At 47.8% G+C, this 17053-nt stretch overlaps 1 protein-coding gene across 2 annotated transcripts in view; it reads left to right on the plus strand.

The window, feature by feature from the left end:
* NTAQ1 (N-terminal glutamine amidase 1) overlaps window positions 1-16935 on the plus strand; it is a 30671-nt gene extending 13736 nt beyond the window's left edge. Inside the window, exon 6 of one of the 2 annotated variants that reach the window (XM_061995940.1) lies at window positions 15715-16935. In XM_061995940.1, the coding sequence (XP_061851924.1) occupies window positions 15715-15806 (92 nt within the window). In that variant the 3' untranslated portion in view covers window positions 15807-16935. Of the gene's footprint in view, window positions 1-1913; window positions 2212-15714 lie in introns of those variants that run through there. The other variant, XM_061995939.1, reaches the window with a different exon arrangement.
* Window positions 16936-17053: the final 118 nt, after the last annotated feature.

Consider the following 17053-nt stretch of genomic DNA (forward strand, 5'->3'; position numbering starts at 1 on the left):
TGCACACATGCATCATCCATGTTATTTCCATGTAGCAGGAAAGCCATAACAGTAAATCCAGTGGCTCTCCCACTGTTCTTTGAGCTCATTCTCTTCTAGTTTAAAAATACTCCTCACGCAGCTTATCAGTGAGAACCCAAAACAACAAGCCCACAAATGTTTGTAGTGAGAGCTGAATAGGCTGAGGAATCAGAAACCTCTCATCAGCACAGCAAAACTCATTTCAAACCAGCTCCAGAAAAAAGGATCTATAAGGCACCCTAAATTGCAATTGCACACCATCACTTCGCACTGAGCTCCCTGGGATCCATGAACGGGACAGAATGATTTCTACCTCTCTGAGTGTCAGAGCAAAGAGCAGTCACAGAATCACAGAATGGTGGGGATTGGAAGGGACCTTTAGACATCATCTAGTCCAACCCCCCTGCAGAAGCAGGTTCACCTATATCAGGTCACATAGGAACGTGTCCAGGCGGGTCTTGAAGATCTCCAAGGAAGGAGCCTCCACAACCCCTCTGGGCAGCTTGTGCCAGGGCTCCCTCACCTCAACAGTGAAATACTTTTTTCTTATGTTTAAGTGGAACTTTTTACGTTCCAGCTTCATCCCATTACCCCTTGTCCTGTTGCTAGATACTATAGAAAAAAGGGATGTCCCAACCTCCTGACACCCACCCTTTAGATATTTGTAAATATTAGTAAGATCTCCTCTCAGTCTCCTCTTCTCCAGACTAAACAGCCCCAGTTCCTGCAGCCTTTCCTCATCAGGAAGATGCTCCATTCCCCTGATCATCTTGGTGGCGCTGTGCTGGACTCTCTCCAGAAGTTCCCTTTCCCTCTTGATCTGAGGAGCCCAGAACTGGACACAGTACTCCAGATGAGGCCTCACCAGGTCAGAGTGGAAGGGGAGCAGAACCTCTCTCCACCTGCTGGCCACACTCTTCCTGATGCATCCCAGAATGTCATTGGCCTTCTTGGCCACGAGGGCACATTGCTGGCTAATGGTTAGTTTATTATCAAGCAAGTATCAGTCATGCTTACTTTACTCTTGAAACTATGGCAGTTAACAGTTTCCCTCTGACTTCATTCAGTGGTTCAGGATTTTGAAAAGTGTTTGCCTCCAGCCAAGGTTTGTGCCCTCTGCCTGAGCATCCCTCTAGGCTAGAGGCTGGCTAAAGTTAGACATTTCCTCTGTTCTGAGTGTTAAGGGCTTGCAGTGGGCCCATGTACAGCAAGGACAAAGTCCATGGCTGGAGAGAGGGCGAATACAGAGCAGATGCTCTAACCTGGGGATCAACAAGTTGTAGATTTGCTAGGGAGCTGATTGCTTTTGAGAGACAGTAAGCAACTTCCAACTCTGACTGCTGCTCTGACCCAGTTCCTCTGTAGTCAGTTGACTTTGACTTTGACTCTGACTCAGTTGACTTTGGTTCAGAAATTACCAGGGGCATTGTATCTCTCCTACCTTTGAGCACCCAGGTTTGTGTGAATGCAGGGTGACAACAAACACTTGTTGCATTGCAGTTCCCCACAGGGGGTGTTCCCGCTCTGGTTCTCTGATGCTACGAGTAGCCTTTGAGGCTACTGTTGCAGGGAAAAATCTTACACTTCCCTACACTGACTGGTTTTTGATGACTAAGGATGCTTACTGGTCTAGTAATGTGATTACTGCCATGGGCAGAGAGGAAGATCAGGGACAAAAGTGACATTTCAGAGGCATGAGGCAGCTGTTTTTGTAGCTCCCTACAGTTTACAGGATCTTGCCCAGATTACTGCTCAGCAGGTGTGCTATGAACTCCTCACTGTTTTGAACTATCGAAGAGGGCTTTGGGGGCATTTTATTGATGGATGTGTACCAGTGCTACAGAAGCTGCAGCAGGAACTTAAATATTTCCCTTTTCTGGTCCCTTTTTTAGACTCCAAGATGAACTTGGATGACTTCATCTGTATGAATCCCAAAGTGGGATGGGGCTCAGTGTTACCCCTTCCGGACTTTGTGCGTCGATTTGGCAGCCAGACTGATTGCAGCTATTCCTTGGGAGGACAGTGAAGAAAGAAGCTTTCCTCACTTCTCTTTGGAGTGGGTGTATTTTGTTTTGCTGCTCTTACATTGTATTTATGGTTTTACTGTACATGGAATAAGTATTTGAGCAAATAGAGTACCCAATCAGCAATATCATAAACTGAATAAAAGCTTTTATTTTGATTATGTAATGATGAACTTGAGTTTTAATGTCAAATCAAAGGCAGATATCCCACCGTTAGCACGTTACTTTTCCATCTGCTGTACCCAACTGCTGTAGGAAAAATAGCTTTTGGAAAAATAGATGCATAAAACACTGCCCAGTGTATTTCAACTTGTTAAAAGTTGTCATGTGTTAGAAGTGAGATACAGGATATTTTCTTTATGTTGTGATTTCTAACACAGATATAAATAGACAGTGCATCTCAGTTTAGTCGCTGACTTTATCAATGAGGCCTTATGTAGCAGAAGCCTAAAGGCCAGACCCACAGAGGGAAGATGGATTTAGTAGTAGCATCCTGAATGCACTGTGTAAATCCAGGTAAGTAGCTAGGGCTCTGTGCTGTCTGAGGGGAGAATGAAATGCCTGCTATTCATACCTGCTTGCCTGTGGTTGCATTTCTCTGGCCCCAGGGTAATCCAGGACAGGAAGCTAAATCGACAGAAAGAAGTCAAGATTTTTTTTTTCCCCTGCCTCTTAGCTGCTTTGCTGCCTTGCCATGAGGTCAGACAGCTGCTCTCCCTGGGATAAGGAAATCAGCAGGGCCATATGGCTGGGGGGAAGGGAATGAGAAAGCTTCCCCCACACAGTTACTTGCTGCTGAATTTCCTTTGAGGTGATACCAAGCTGCATCCTTGCAAGGGAACCCAGGAAAGCCATTGTGTTGATTAAGTGTTTGGAGCAAAGTCTAGCAGGTCTTAGAAGAGTGTGTCTAAGCATGGGGTTACAGTCATAAGGCATTTCATTCTCTGGTCTGCACCTATTCTGCTTTACATCCTGCTACCACAGAAGGTGCACATCTTGCCATCATAGAATCACAGACTGGTAGAGGAATTCAGGTTAGAAGGGTCAGGCGGTCTCTAGTCCAATCTCCTCTTCAAATCAGGTCAGAGCTGGCTGCTCAAGGCTTTATGCAGTCAGGCCTTGAAAACCCTCTGAGGCTTAGACTGCAACAAACGTTTGTGATGGACTTCAGTCTTGGTGGGGAAAAGCACAGTAACAGTTTTAGGTATGAAGGGATCATTTTACTTAGTACGTAAGTACAGAAAAATAGAAACCCCTTACTACTTATGTGTGTAATACTGTTATATAGGTGTGTTGCTATATACATGTTCTATTACTGTGTCTCCCATTGGTTGCAGAGAATTTACTCAGCATTTTTGGATGTGTTCCTGTGCAACTGTGATCTACATTAACCTGCTTCAGCAGGAAGTAGGACTCAATGATCTCTAGAGGTCCCTTATAACCCATACCATGCTGTGATTTTAAGAGCAAAGACAGACTATTGATAGTGGGATTGATATACTTCATCCAGACGTCTCTTTTCTGTGTCGTAAGGGCTGGCTGAACATAGAAACTGACCCTTTCTGTTGCCAGATGCAGCCCAGCTAGCTGACGATGCAGATATGCTGCTATTGCACGGGTTTCTCCAGTGCCAGTGTGGACTGTGGGTAGCAGGTCAGTCATTGAGGCACTCCTGCAAAGTAGAAGAGTTGATCTGTAGTTTCTATCTCTGAACCAGCTTCACCAGAAGAGATGGAGATGATGGAACTCAGAATTCTTGATAAACTGGTGCTCAGAGCTCTCCCAAGAGGCGTCAGCTCTGAATTTAACCAGATACACCCATGTAAAAGGTCTGTTTTATTGGCATTTGGATGAATTGGCAGTTCCTCCTCCTCTAGGTATGTTCTGTGTGAGGCTAATGTGGCAGGTATGCTTTGAGTAAGAGAAGATTTACTACTGAGTAATGATGTCAAATGTGGTTGTGAATGTGCACACCAGCAGAAATTTGCCTGCTCAGCTCTGTATGGGTGCTGACCCAGTGCCAAGCACTGAACACACTGCCCAGGTTAGGCAATAGCGGAGCTGAGGGTTTAAAGATCCACAGATGATCTTTCAAGTTCTCTTCCAACCCTTCAGATTGTGTGATTTCAGATGAACGGGTTACATTAAACACTTTTTGTTCTTCAAGTCAGGGATGGAATCTCCTGTACACAGAGTTCCTGTGCATTGCTCAACAGAGCCTTTAAGCTGTTGCAGAACATTAGGTTCTCATCCCTCTGTACTTGAGTGTGTCATTTCATTTAAATGCTGAGCTGCATCCTCAGCTGTTTCCCAGTGCCTGAAATCCATTACACATTCTCTTTAGTGAGGCTGAGACACACGAATTTTGCTGGTTTAATCAGAATGGAGGCTGTTAAGGAGATCAGTCACAACCATTGTTCAGAATACACTTAAAAAAAATCACTGTGGAGAGCCAGTCCTTTTTCTCTGTAAGCATTCTGAACAGGCGCTTCATTTTACATGGATCACACTGTGGCTTTTCTGTCATTTACAGTCTTTTTGTAGCTCTTGTAAAGAGTTGTCATTCCAGAGGGACAGGTAAAAGCCAGAGAGTGATTTCATTCACTGCTGAGGATGTTGATATTGTGGTGCTGTCTCTGTAGCCCTTCAAGGCTGGTGGCTTTATCTCTTATCTCTTGTGCAGACCTGGGAGGTGGAGGCCTGAGAGATCAGCATGAGAAGCAGCCAAGGGAGGGTGCCTTGCAGTGGCAACATGGGCCTGTTTTGGGTATAAATTGCAGGATCAAGCAGACAAACAGCTTCAAAACAGTTTCAGCAAGGTCACAGTGCTTGGCGTGAGACCTTTGCCTCATTAACTCTAAAATTAATATTAAGGTTTAGACTCCTGAACATGTCAGTGAGCTAAAAGAGGTACATGCTAAACATATATGTCTATGTTGCTCAACTCTCTACTCAAATCACGTTAAGTGTCACCTCAGGGAAGGGACAGAAAAGTTTAGGGTATAAAAGTCCCCAGGGAGAGGGAGACAGGCACTTGTTTTTAGCCTTTTTATTTCTTTGAGTTCTTTTGGTGCTTTTAGCCTGTTGCTTGTTAGGGTGAGCCTTTTGCTCTTTAGAGCAGCTCTTCCAGCCTTCAGCCTTTTAAGCGTTTTTGCTCTACTTCTCAATTTAGAGAGAGAAAGATGCAGCAGGGAGAAGGAGACTGAAGACCCAGATGAGACAGTGGAGGGGCTGTACGCTGCTTTGGGCTCCATGACAAGGAGCTTTCTTGGTAACAGTTGCACTTTTAAGCAATTAAAGTGTAACCCAGGACTTTGTGAAAGGGTTCTTGGTGAAAGTCCCTGGTGGAGACTCTGACAGGCAAATGTTAGGCTCTCACTCTTCACATGACAGTGTGCTATCAGAAAGGCAGAATTCAGCAATACACCAAGTGCTCATTTAGGTCCTCGAATACAAGGAGGAGCTGATTAGCAAAGAGCAACCCTTTTTCTAATGGTGATTACCCCTGGGGTCCCATCAGAGGGACTAAGTAATTCTCTGCCCTCTTTCCTTGCTGTGTTTCGCCTTCCAGCTGTCACTGCAGGCTGGTGGGTGAGCTGGCCCCACCAGTGTGCGTTACTCAGCACCACAGCAAGTTGCTAGCAAAAAAGCAAAGTTTCACAGAATCACAGAATGGTAAAGATTGGAAGGGACCTCTAGAGATTATCCAGTCCAACCCCCTTGCTCCAGCAGGTCCACCTCAAAGAGGTCACACAGGAACCATCCAGGTGTGTTTTGAAAACCTCCAGAGAAGGAGACTCCACACCCTCTCTGGGCACCCTGTGCCAGGGCTCCGTCACCTGAACAGGAAAGAAGCTTCTCCTTAAGTGGAACTTTTTGTGTTCCTGTTTTTGTCCATTATCCCTAGTCCTGTCACTGGACACTGCAGAAAAAAGTGTTGCCCCATCCCTTTGACATACACCTTTTAAATACTGGTAAGTATTAATGAGGTCCTGCTCAGTCTCCTCTTCTCCAGGCTGAACAGCCCCATGTCCTGCAGCCTTTCCTCATAAGGAAGATGGTCCAGTCCCCTGATCATCTTGGTGGCCCTGTGCTGGACTCTCTCCAAGAGTTTCCTGTCCCTCTTGATCTGAGGAGCCCAGAACTGGACACAGGACTCCAGATGAAGCCTCACCAGGGCAGAGTAGAGGCGGAGCAGAACCTCTCTTGACCTGCTGGACACACAAAGTTTGCTGAGAGCCACTTTGCAGAAGCAGTGTGCCAGAAGTACAAGCAAGGAACTGCCACTGTAAGGCAACTTCACTGCCAGACACCCCTAATTGTCAGCTCTGCAGTAGCTGATGTGTTTAAGCATCAAAGATTCCAGTGACTCTGTACCATGAGCTCACATCCCTCTGGGGTACAGCCTGTGGCAGAGCCCACATGGGGAGAGCTCCAGCATGATGCAGTACTCAGGCAAAGAGAGATCTAGGCAGAGCTCGACTCCTTGATGCAGAACAGACCAGTTCCTGCCACTGTCAGATATGAATCGATCTGAAAGCTTTGCCATCCCTGCAGGGCTATTTGCTGGGGAGTACTGGCACAGCAGGGTCAGTGTGTGCTCACCTCTACTCCTGTGCTGTCAGTAGCCCTCAGGACTTCTCATCTTCCCCACGTCCGGTGATATCCTGATGTGTCAAACACCAAGATGTGCTGTTTATTTGCACTTTAGTACAAAGATTTCTCAGTGCAGATTAGCTTTCCATTCCCTCTCAGCCTTCTTTACCTTGTCCCTGTCAACAGTGAAGCCTTTGTGTTGTGCAGTTACTGTTACTGCATTTATGTGCTGAGAGCCCTTAGAAACTCCTTAGGTCAGTTATAACCCCACAGTCTCCTAGCTTCTGTATTCTGTTGGTCACTGGCAATTCTCCAGTGCTTTTGCTGCTAGGCATTGTAGGGCAAGACCCTGATAGACTTGTACTTTTATCGAGGACATCCTGTTGCACGGGTAGTTCCTCTTGCCAGCATGACCCACGTGTCTCCTGCCCTTTTCTCTTCTTCACTACTGCTTTTAGTTAAGAATATAGTTTATTTAATAACTGACCTATTTTATCCACCTGTTTGAGTCCTTTTTTTAAAAAAAAAGCTGTTTTTTTCTGGCACATATTTGCATGGTTGGTGCATTTTTGCAAGTGTGTACATGACTGAGTTGAGAAAATACCATTTCTCAGCTGGCCAGCAGGGAGAGCAGTCAGCATTCGGTGGCGCAGGTCGGGGCGCTGGGCCACAGCCACAGGCCTGCAGACTCAGCCCTGCTGGCAGCTAAGACTTACAGAGAGTTGTTACAGAGAAGAGTATTCTGGCAGCAGCGTGGAGGTGACCCGTATCTTGCGGGACTATGGGACCTGTCCTGCACTGCCTAAGTGTTTCGTGGCAGTGCAAGTCCTCCCCGTGTGCTGAGGGCTCGACTGGCCTCCTCAGACCAGACTGGGGGGATCTGTTCAGCATTCCCTACTGAAACGGGTGTGTGACACCTTGGGATATCAGACAAAGTGCCTAGCTCTCAATTTATGGACTTGAGAGGCTCAGTGTAGGTCCCTGGGACGCTGCAATGGGATATGTGCTGCTGGGGAGACACGAGAGGCACCAGATGACAGGCTGAAAGCTGTGGTTGCGATGATTTGACTTGTGTGGCCTCCTCTACTCGCCCCTCCCCGTCCAGCCAAAGCCTGGGGTGTGCTCTGGAGCACTGTTGCTCTGCAAACATCTTCTGTGAAATGGCTCTCTCTGAGGTTCACTTTGGTTTTGTTAGAATGACTTTGGCCCAAATTTTCTCATTTTTTGTAGTTTTTTCCCCTGCCTTTCCAGCAAACGTGGGCCGCAGACTGAAGGAGCAGAGGGAGCTGTGCCAGGGAATAGGAAGTAGGTGTGAAAATGCCACCGTGTCCCTGCAGAAGTCACAGTTACCTTCTTGAGACCCTGTCTGTGCCCCAGGTGGTGGCTGTCCCCCATGACTGGCATGAGCCACATTGCCAGAGGGGATGCAGAGCATCACTCCACACATCTCTCGGCCAAGCAGATGGCTCCAGGTTTGGTGGGGTTGCCCTCCTACGACACTTTGGATTTGCATGCTCAGAGAATCTCATCTCTCAAGGTGAAACCTGTCTGGACATCTGTCTCTCTTCAGGTAATTACCTACTCAGAAATTTGAGGGAGGGACTGCTGGTGATTTTCTCCTCCCTTCTGGCTTCCTCCTTATCAGGAGTTGGCCCAGGAGAGGCTCAGGGTAATGAAGCATACCCAGAGAGTGAGTGAGTGTCTGAAGACAGCCGCTCAGGTTTGCTCAGCGGCTGCGTGCTCCCTCCCCATGGAGCTCGGCTCTCGGGTCGGTCTGTGTTTGTGATATGGAGTCAGAAGTGAAGCAGCCCATGCAAATGCAGCCTTTCAACAAGTTAAGCGCAGCTGCAGTAGTGGCTCTGGAAAATCTCTCCAGTTTGGCCTAAGATAAACAAATATGGTTGCTTAAGTATCCTCAATGTTTCCTTATACTTACAGTAGGAAATACCTTGGATACTGAGGGCAGCTAAACCAAATCTTAGTTATCTAAGGCCTCTGGCAAGTCCCTGAGTTTCTGAGTGAGCTAAGCCACTTCCTAGGCATGAGGCATACCAAGCTTCATGTTATAGCCATAAAAATATGCCTTAAAGGACCTGAGCTGTGAACTCCCTCACAAAGTCCGAGTGAAGCAGCATTATTCACCTGGAGCTCATTCTGAGCAGAGGGTGCAGAGGGAGATGAGCAGGGTGTTTCTGACGAGCCGGATTCCTGACATTGCATTACTTAAAAGCAGGAAATGCTCATTTGGCCCAGTTCCTCAGCCTACCCATGCAAGGCTATATCTGGAACCCAAACACTGCAATAAGGCAGGAATCATTATATGTTTGGGGTTTTTTTTAAACGGCCTACACAGCAAGAAGATGGTAGTTATCTGCCTTCTCTCCTTTTTAGCATGCAGTTGTGGCAGGGTGCTTCCCCCCGCCTCAGCTTGGCTGCTGAAATGGCAGTGCCTCAGCTCCTGCTTGGAGCCCCCAAGAAAACCTTCTGCTGGGGCTTTTAACCATTTAGCTGTAGAGCTCCCTCCGCCTCCACTGCTGCTAACTGCTGGGGTGAAGCAAGGGCTTCCAGTCCTTGTTTATAGCCAGTGTAATCAGTTCAGCTATTTATACTGTACTCATCACAGAGCACTTTGCTGTATGAAATGGTCACAGTTATATTTATACCAGTGCAAAAACAAAGTCATCACAAATTGAGGAGGCGACGTTCAGTGTGGGGTTTTTTCCCTTGCTACATGACGCCATTTCTTTTGCAATTCAGCCTTTTGTCAGGCAAAGTCACGCTCCTGGGGAGAAGCTACAGCCTGCCGCAAGTCGGGAATCCCACCAGTGGTTAACATCTGCACTTATGTTTCTGTCTTGCGCGAACTGAACGCAACTGTTTGGTCAAGCAGCTCCTTCCAGCTGCTCCCTCGGGACGAACACGCAGCGTTGCCAGCCCCGTCCGTGGAGTTGTCTTAGTACAGCCGAAAGCAGAGACTGAGCCACTCTGCCAGAGGTACTAAAAATACCTTTTAATATGCTAAGGTATGTGTCTGGCCAGGAGTTGTTTTCAAATGCAGCGTTCCATGGAGTTGCTACAAAGTAAACGGAGCACAACCAGCTCAGTCTGGAGACAGGCAATAAGGGGGATTCAGCCCCTCTCTGGGCTGGGGGGCACTGGTGCGGCCCTCCCCAGCAGTGCCTTGGGCAGCAGGGACTCCGAGGGGATTTGCACTGCTCTACCTGCTGTGTTTTTCAGAGGTGTTTTACTGGGGAAGTTGTTCCTCATTCTCATTTAACTTTGTTGCTAATTATTAAATTTTAAATAAACCCAACAGATTGGGTTGACTTGTTTTTGAGATCTGAAAAGCCAAGTGAGGGGCTTCATTCCCAGCAGAAAAGGCCCACACGTGTTCCCAGCAGCCCCTGCCTGCCAGGCTCAGGCTGTGCAGGGAGGCAGAGCCCAAGCTTCCTCTCAGCTGCTGCCACAGGCTACCTGAGCCCTGGCCAACAGCTGCAGAATGGTAGAATCACAGAATGGTAGGGGTTGGAAGGGACGTCTAAAGATCATCTAGTCCACCCCCCTCCTGCAGAAGCAGGTTCGCCTAGATCAGGTCAAATAGAAACATGTCCAGGTGGATTTTGAAAAACTCCAGCGAAGGAGGCTCCACAACCTCCCTGGGCAGCCTGTGCCAGGGCTCCCTCACACATAAAGAAGTTTTTCCTTATGTTTAAGTGGAACCTTTTGTGTTCCAGCTTTTGTACATTACCGCTATCACTGAACACTACAGAAAAAAGTGATGTCCCATCCCTTTGACATACACTTTTCAAATACTGGTAAGTATTAATACTATCCCCCCTCAGTCTCCTCCAGACTAAACAGCCCCAGTTCCCTCAGCATTTCCTCATAAGGAAGATGTTCCAGTCCCCTGATCATCTTGGTGGCCCTGCACTGGACTCTCTCCAGCACTTCCCTGTCCCTCTTGAGCTGAGGAGCCCAGAACTGGACACAGGACTCCAGATGAGGCCTCACCAGGGCAGAGTAGAGGGGGAGAAGAACCTCCCTTGACCTGCTGCCCACACTCTTCTTGTTGCATCCCAGGATGCCATTGGCCTTCTTGGCCACATAAGGACATTGCTGGCTCATGTTCAGTTTATTATTATACAGTAGTCTGTACTGGTGCATGGGGTTGTTCCTTCCCAGATGCAGGACTCTGCACTTGTCCTTGTTGAACCTCATGAGGTTCCTCTCTGCCCAACTCTCAAGCCAGTCAAGATCCTGCTGAATGGCAGCACAGCCTTCTGGGGAATCAGCCAGTCCTCCCAGTTTGATGTCATCAACCAACTTGCTGAGAGTACACTCTGTCCCCTCATCCAAGTTGTTGATGAAGATATTGAACAAGACCACCCAGAACCGATCCCTGTGGAACTCCCTGTGGGCACAGGCCCCCAACTTGATTCTGTGCCATTGATAATGACCCTCTGGGCTCTGTCATTCAGCCAGTTCTGGATCCACCTCACTGTCCACTCATCCAAGCCACACTGCCTGAGCTTTCTGATGAGGATGTTGTGGGAGACAGTGTCAAAGCCTTGCCGAAGTCAAGGTAGATGACATCCACTGCTCTCCCCTCATCTAGCCAGCCAGAAACTCTTTGCCCTTGCTGCTCTGAACTGCTGCAGAAGTCTGGGGCAGTGGAATGGCTCAGCCCAGCCCTGGCCACACAGGTGCAAATCCCCAGCGCTTGCCAGGCACTGGGCTGTGGCCACTGCTGCCTCTGCAGGTGCAATGCTGGCCATGGTGGTGGCAGGTTACCCACCCTGAGGTGCTTGCTGGGTTTACAGAAATCATAGAATAATCGAATGGTAGGGATTGGAAGATCATCTAGTCCAATCCCCCTGCTAAAGCAGGGTCACTTCAATCACATCACACAGAAATGAGTCCAGGCAGATTTTGAAAACCTCCAGAGGAGACTCCACAACTCTCCTGAGCAGCCTGTGCCAGGGCTCACAGGAAAGAAGTTTTCCCTTGTGTTTAAGTGGAACTTTCTGTGTTCCAGCTTTTTTCCATTACCCCTAGTCCTGTCACTGGACACTACAGAAAAAACTCTTACCCCATCCTCCTGACACCCACACTTTAAATGCTGATGAGGTCCCCTCTCAGTCTTCTCTTTTCTAGACTAAACAGCCCCAGGTCCCACAGCCTTTCCTCATAAGGGAGATGTTCCAGTCTCATCATCATCTTACTAGCCCTCTGCTGGACTCTCTCCAGAAATTCTGATGCCTTGGCTTAGAAGGTGGAGTCCATGGCCAAGATCCACACATGGAGCTTGTGTAGGGCTGAGGACATCCAAGGCCCGAGACATGACAAAAGCACACAAAGAGAGTCCAAAGGCGCCACCTTCCCTGGCACTTGGTCCCATCTGAGATGGCACCTGTGCCTCTTGCAGTACGGCCTGCCCTGCCCTGCCCTGCCCTGCCCTGCCGTGCCTGCATGGTGTGCAGGGCTTACTCCCAGACAGCACCATACCCACGGCTCCCTGCTGCTTCCTGCCCTGTGCACAGCCATCTGTGCAGCTCTGGTGGTTCGGCCGTTGGTGGCTCTGGATCAGCCAAGGCAAGCTTTGTTGTGAGCTGTCTGTAATGAAATACAGCGGGCTAGCTAGGGTTTCACTGCTAGTTTCAGAAAATGAGGGCAAAGGGGGATTAAATATTAAGTGGGATGCAAGATCCCAGCTGATGCTGTTCATCTGGTAACCTGAGGATGTGCTGGAGGTAAAAGGAGCTTCCTGGGGTACCTGAGAGGGTTCTACAGCAACTCATCCTAGACAGCAAGAGGAGCTCTGGGGCTCTTCCATCAGTTTCCAACACTTAGAGACCTCAGGGGTAGTGTGTGCTTGTAGAGATGGACTGAAATAAGGACCCTTGGAATATCCTTTTCTATTGGGATCTCCACCTCCTCCATAAACCAGGCACCATTTCTTGCTGCCTTAGACTGTCAAGCAGGCTATACTTAGATCAGGCAGAATATATTCATGAAAAAAAGGAAGGAGTTTCGTGATTAAGGCAGAAACAGTCCTTCCCCATCACAGGATGAGCTGTGTCCTAAATCCTCTCCTTCCAGCAAAGCTGCTGCTGACAAAATTATTGACCTTTGTTAAACTACAGAGCCAGGCTTCTGAAAGACAGCTTGTGTTAACTGTATGTCAGTAGGACTGCACTCCTGTGTGTGTCTGTGTACCTCTCTGTGTCTGTGTGCATGGGCACGTTCTCTCCCAGCTGCATGCTCTGCACTGGGATCACTAAGTTCATCTTGGCGTTAGCCTTAAATTCCATGCCCTGCTCCTATTTGCAGTTGACCCCTCCTGAGGAGGACCCCCACCATGGCTGCTGCTGCCTGGCCAGGGCTGCGGGCACTCTTGCTCTGCTCCCTCCTTCACTGGCATGAACATAGGCAAGTAAATCTGGATAAATCAAAGCCCTTTCCTTTCTGAGGCTCTTAGGCCAAGTGCACTTACTGCATCTTACTCCCATCTTACTGCACTCTGCATGATTTTAACCCCTGTCATCCCCCCTTCCCATACTGCCTTGGAAACATTTAAAGATGTTCTCTTTTTTTTCTGATACAAGCTGTGCCAAAGCTTGGTTCCTTTAGGAGGACAAACTGGCAGTGGAAACATTGACAACTCTACAGGCAAATATGGTACTACTTATTTAGATTGTTCCCTTGTGGGAGGAGCTGGGGATTTGTTTGTTTGTTTTTTCTTTTTGGATGGTGCTAAAGAGGCCATAAAATTAGTTACAGTATTATTCCAGTATTTTGTACCCTTCATATTCATGTGCCTTCAAAATTAAAAGCAACCATGATAAAATGAAGTAAATAAACAGTCTTGAGGAGGACCTAATCCCTTTCCTCCTTGCCCCCAGCAGCCCCAAAGCCAGCAGGGCTCCCAGGAGGGCAGGACTGTGGAAGATCCTTGGGAAGGCTTTGTTGCTCTGCCATGGGGATATTAATGTTTCTGGCCAGCTGACAGCCCGTGCTGCGAGCATAAACATTTGGCTCCAGCAGAGAGTTGCAGACTAGGGAAGCAAGTTGTGTGGGAGATAAAGAGGGTCCCTGCGATAGTGTTGGCTGGGCACAGGCTGTGTCCAGCCATGGGAGTGGGATGGGGCAGAAGCCCGCAGCGCCTGCAGCCTCTGCAGGCCCCAGGCTGCTGGCTGGGCCTGAGGCCCTGGGAGGGTTAAGAAAGGCTTGAAAATGCATCGCTGGGGGCACGTGAAGGGTCTGAGGCAGGAGCTCGGCCGCAACACTGAAGTTGTGTGCAGTATCGCTTTTGGTCAGGGTGTGTTTTACATCCAAACAGCCGCCATTTTGCAGGGGTGGAGTATGGTAAGTGGGTAATGAGCACCCAGGCCTCTACTCCCCAGCTCTTTCCCAGCAGACCAGCTGTGCACACAAGGTCAGGCTTAATTCGAGCTCTGGGTTCATCATGAGGGGATTTAGCATTTTTTTCAATCTCCAATAAAAAATAACTAACTTTGTAAAAATGAGGGAAAAGCCCTCGAGGCCTTGGGCAGCCTGAGGAGAGGGGTTATGAGGGGCTGACACGTGCAGGGCTGTTCCAGCCTGCTCTGCCTGGCTCCACAGCCTGGCGGGCAGCAGGCATGTGGGGCTTCTCCCAGGCACCCACCACACATGCATTTGTGGGAAACTGGTTCACTTGGATTTACTTTTTTTTCTTCTTCTAAATATTCAGCATAGGCAGGGAATAATAAAATGCAACTGTTCTGCAGGGACCAGAGGAAATGAATAACTCTCTGGGTGTAGCTGAGGGCAGAGTCTGGCTCATTATTTTTGGTGAAATAATTCCCACGAGGCCTTGTGGAAACCCAGCTTTTTTTTTTTTTCCCTCCCTTCTTTTCATTTTTCTACTTCCTTAAACTTTCCAAAATACTCTGCTGTAACATATTTTTCCCAGTCACACGTGTTAGTGAGGAGAGAAAAGGTTAAATTCTCCTTTCCTACTATAATGTAATTCATTTCCTGTTTTCCACAACTGTCTAGACACAGATCTAACGAGCATTAACCCTGAATCCCACCATCGGGTTAAAAATAGAGGCTTTAAATATAAAAGTGTGTGGTAAGAGAAAGATTGTAGGTTTCTACCTACCACCAGGGGCCAGCTCCTTTCAAGGAGAAACATTTAGTTGTCTATAAGCGTGAAAAAAACACAAACAAATAAAATGACTTCAGTTTCAGAGGTTTAAAAAGGCTCCTGGTTGCTTTATATACACCAGCAGCAACACAGGCACTGCTGAGCCATAGCACAGACAGGTTGATCCCCCTTTAGGAGTTATATTTGTCTGGATTTACACCTCCAGCTATATCCAAAAAAGAATAAATTCCACTTCAGTAGGAGAGATATAAAAAGACTGAAAGTCATTTAAGAGATAATCTATGTTGAAAACCATGGTCAGGTTCTGGTGGGAGACCCATGGACAAAATGTCCCCCTGCGCAGCTGAGGAGGGTGCCCCAAACCCCAAGGGGCTAAGTTATGCCTGTGGTACCAAAAAGCACTTTGGGTTGGGCCAACATTGGGTCCTCACTTACCACAGCATTTACACACTTGTTCAGTCATGAGCAGCCCCAGTGGGACTTAGCAGCTTAATGTGGATCATGGTTGGGCTGGATGTTGGCCTCGTGAGGCCTGGCGCTTGCCCTGTGGGCACAAGGCCTCTGACAGACTTCCCACAGGTTGGGCTGCTGCACCAGGGTGGGAGGGAGGAGAGAAAGAGATTTCTAGCCTGTAACACAAACTGAACCCCTCACAAAGTGACCGTGGAGGAAAAGCGAGGAAAAAACAAAAATGCAGCCCAGCCCAACTGGGCACAGGCAAGTGAGGCAGCTCCTGGGCTGTGACTGTTGCACACCCCCTTCCCATCAAAGGTTACCCACAGGACATGATTTCATGCACTTCAAGAATAAAAATACATGCCTGGAAGCTTAACACTCAAAAGCCCTGTGAAAACAACTCCCAAATCATGGTGTGCTGTGGAGAGAGCTCACCTTTTCTGCATTGTGTTTCTCTGTCTGCAGATGCAAACCCCATGGGGCTGGTCGGTCATTTACCCTGTGAAGACAGGAGTGGGCCTCCCCTGTCCTACTACGTGCTTTTGGGAGGTGAATGAAAGGAGCAGCACCAGGGGAGCTGGACCAGAACTACACCCTCGGCCACAAAACCTGCGGCTTCTGCCTGCAAGGCCTTTTCTGTCCCGGACCCAAATGAACCAAGGAAAACGTATTAAAAAGATATTAGTTTGTTTGTTTTCTATCATAAAGCACAGTATACTATGCATCAAGTATGGCGAGGAATGAACTGGTGTCTTTCCAGCTTAGGGAAGGCCTTTGAACCCACAGGAGCTATTTATAGAGCTTTTTAGAAAACAGCTCTCTCCAGTTTCTGCAATTCTGATGACAGGAGCAGCTCAGGTTTTGTCAAAAATAAAGCAACCCCCTACGCGATTGACTGGGGTTCACCCACGCTCCCTGTAAAGCAGAGAAACTGAACTGAGGATTAGGGAAAGTTGAGGCAAAGCTGAGTCATAATCTTATTTGTTGTGTAAGTAGTTTTCAAAATGCTTTTTGCCCAAACTCTGCTTTTCTGTTGGTCTCTAAAACAGAAAGTGAGGGCAGGTCAAGGAATTACACAAGGTGACTTCTTATCGTTGATGAAGGCAGAACCTCATCCATTCTTCAGGCTGTCTCACCCCTTATCTCTGAGAGCTCCTGGAGGGGTGAAAGTGTTAGCAGCAATAACATGAAAATGGGAGGAATTACGGACAGCCCTTGCTGACCCACCCAACACATTCCTAAAAAGATCAAGTATTTCCTTTAAATGATTTAGTCAGTGAAAATAAGTGTAATTGAAAATTTCTGAGAAAGTTTGACTAGCAAACAGGTCTTAACAACAGCTTTCTCATCCCTTTGTTTAAAAGGCTCTGGTGAACTTGTAGACCTTCCCATGTTTCCAGAGACTTGTGTCTAGGGATGCAACCCTCTGACTACAGGCCCTAGAGCACAGCACAACTGCCAAAAGTCTTACAGACCACTCAAGCATACATTACTTGACAGAGAAAATGAGATTAGAAACAGAACATCTGCATTTTGTGCCTATTTTCATGGCTGGCATAGCTTTCATGAGGCAATGGCAATTTTGCCATGGTACCTTCTCCTGTTCCAACCTGAGACACATTTCATTGTCTTTTCAACTCTTCTTCCCCATTTACTTGGAGTAGCTACTTGCATTGCCTCCAAGCAGGAGCCTGGGGCAGACTGTTGCAGTCCTGACTCCTAACCAGGTGCAATTCTAACTGAAAAAGGATAAAATCCAAACATAACATGGATAACATCCCAAAAATACCCATTTCTGTGAGCC

This window comes from Colius striatus, chromosome 4, assembly GCF_028858725.1.
Source record: "Colius striatus isolate bColStr4 chromosome 4, bColStr4.1.hap1, whole genome shotgun sequence".
Lineage (NCBI taxonomy): Eukaryota > Metazoa > Chordata > Aves > Coliiformes > Coliidae > Colius > Colius striatus.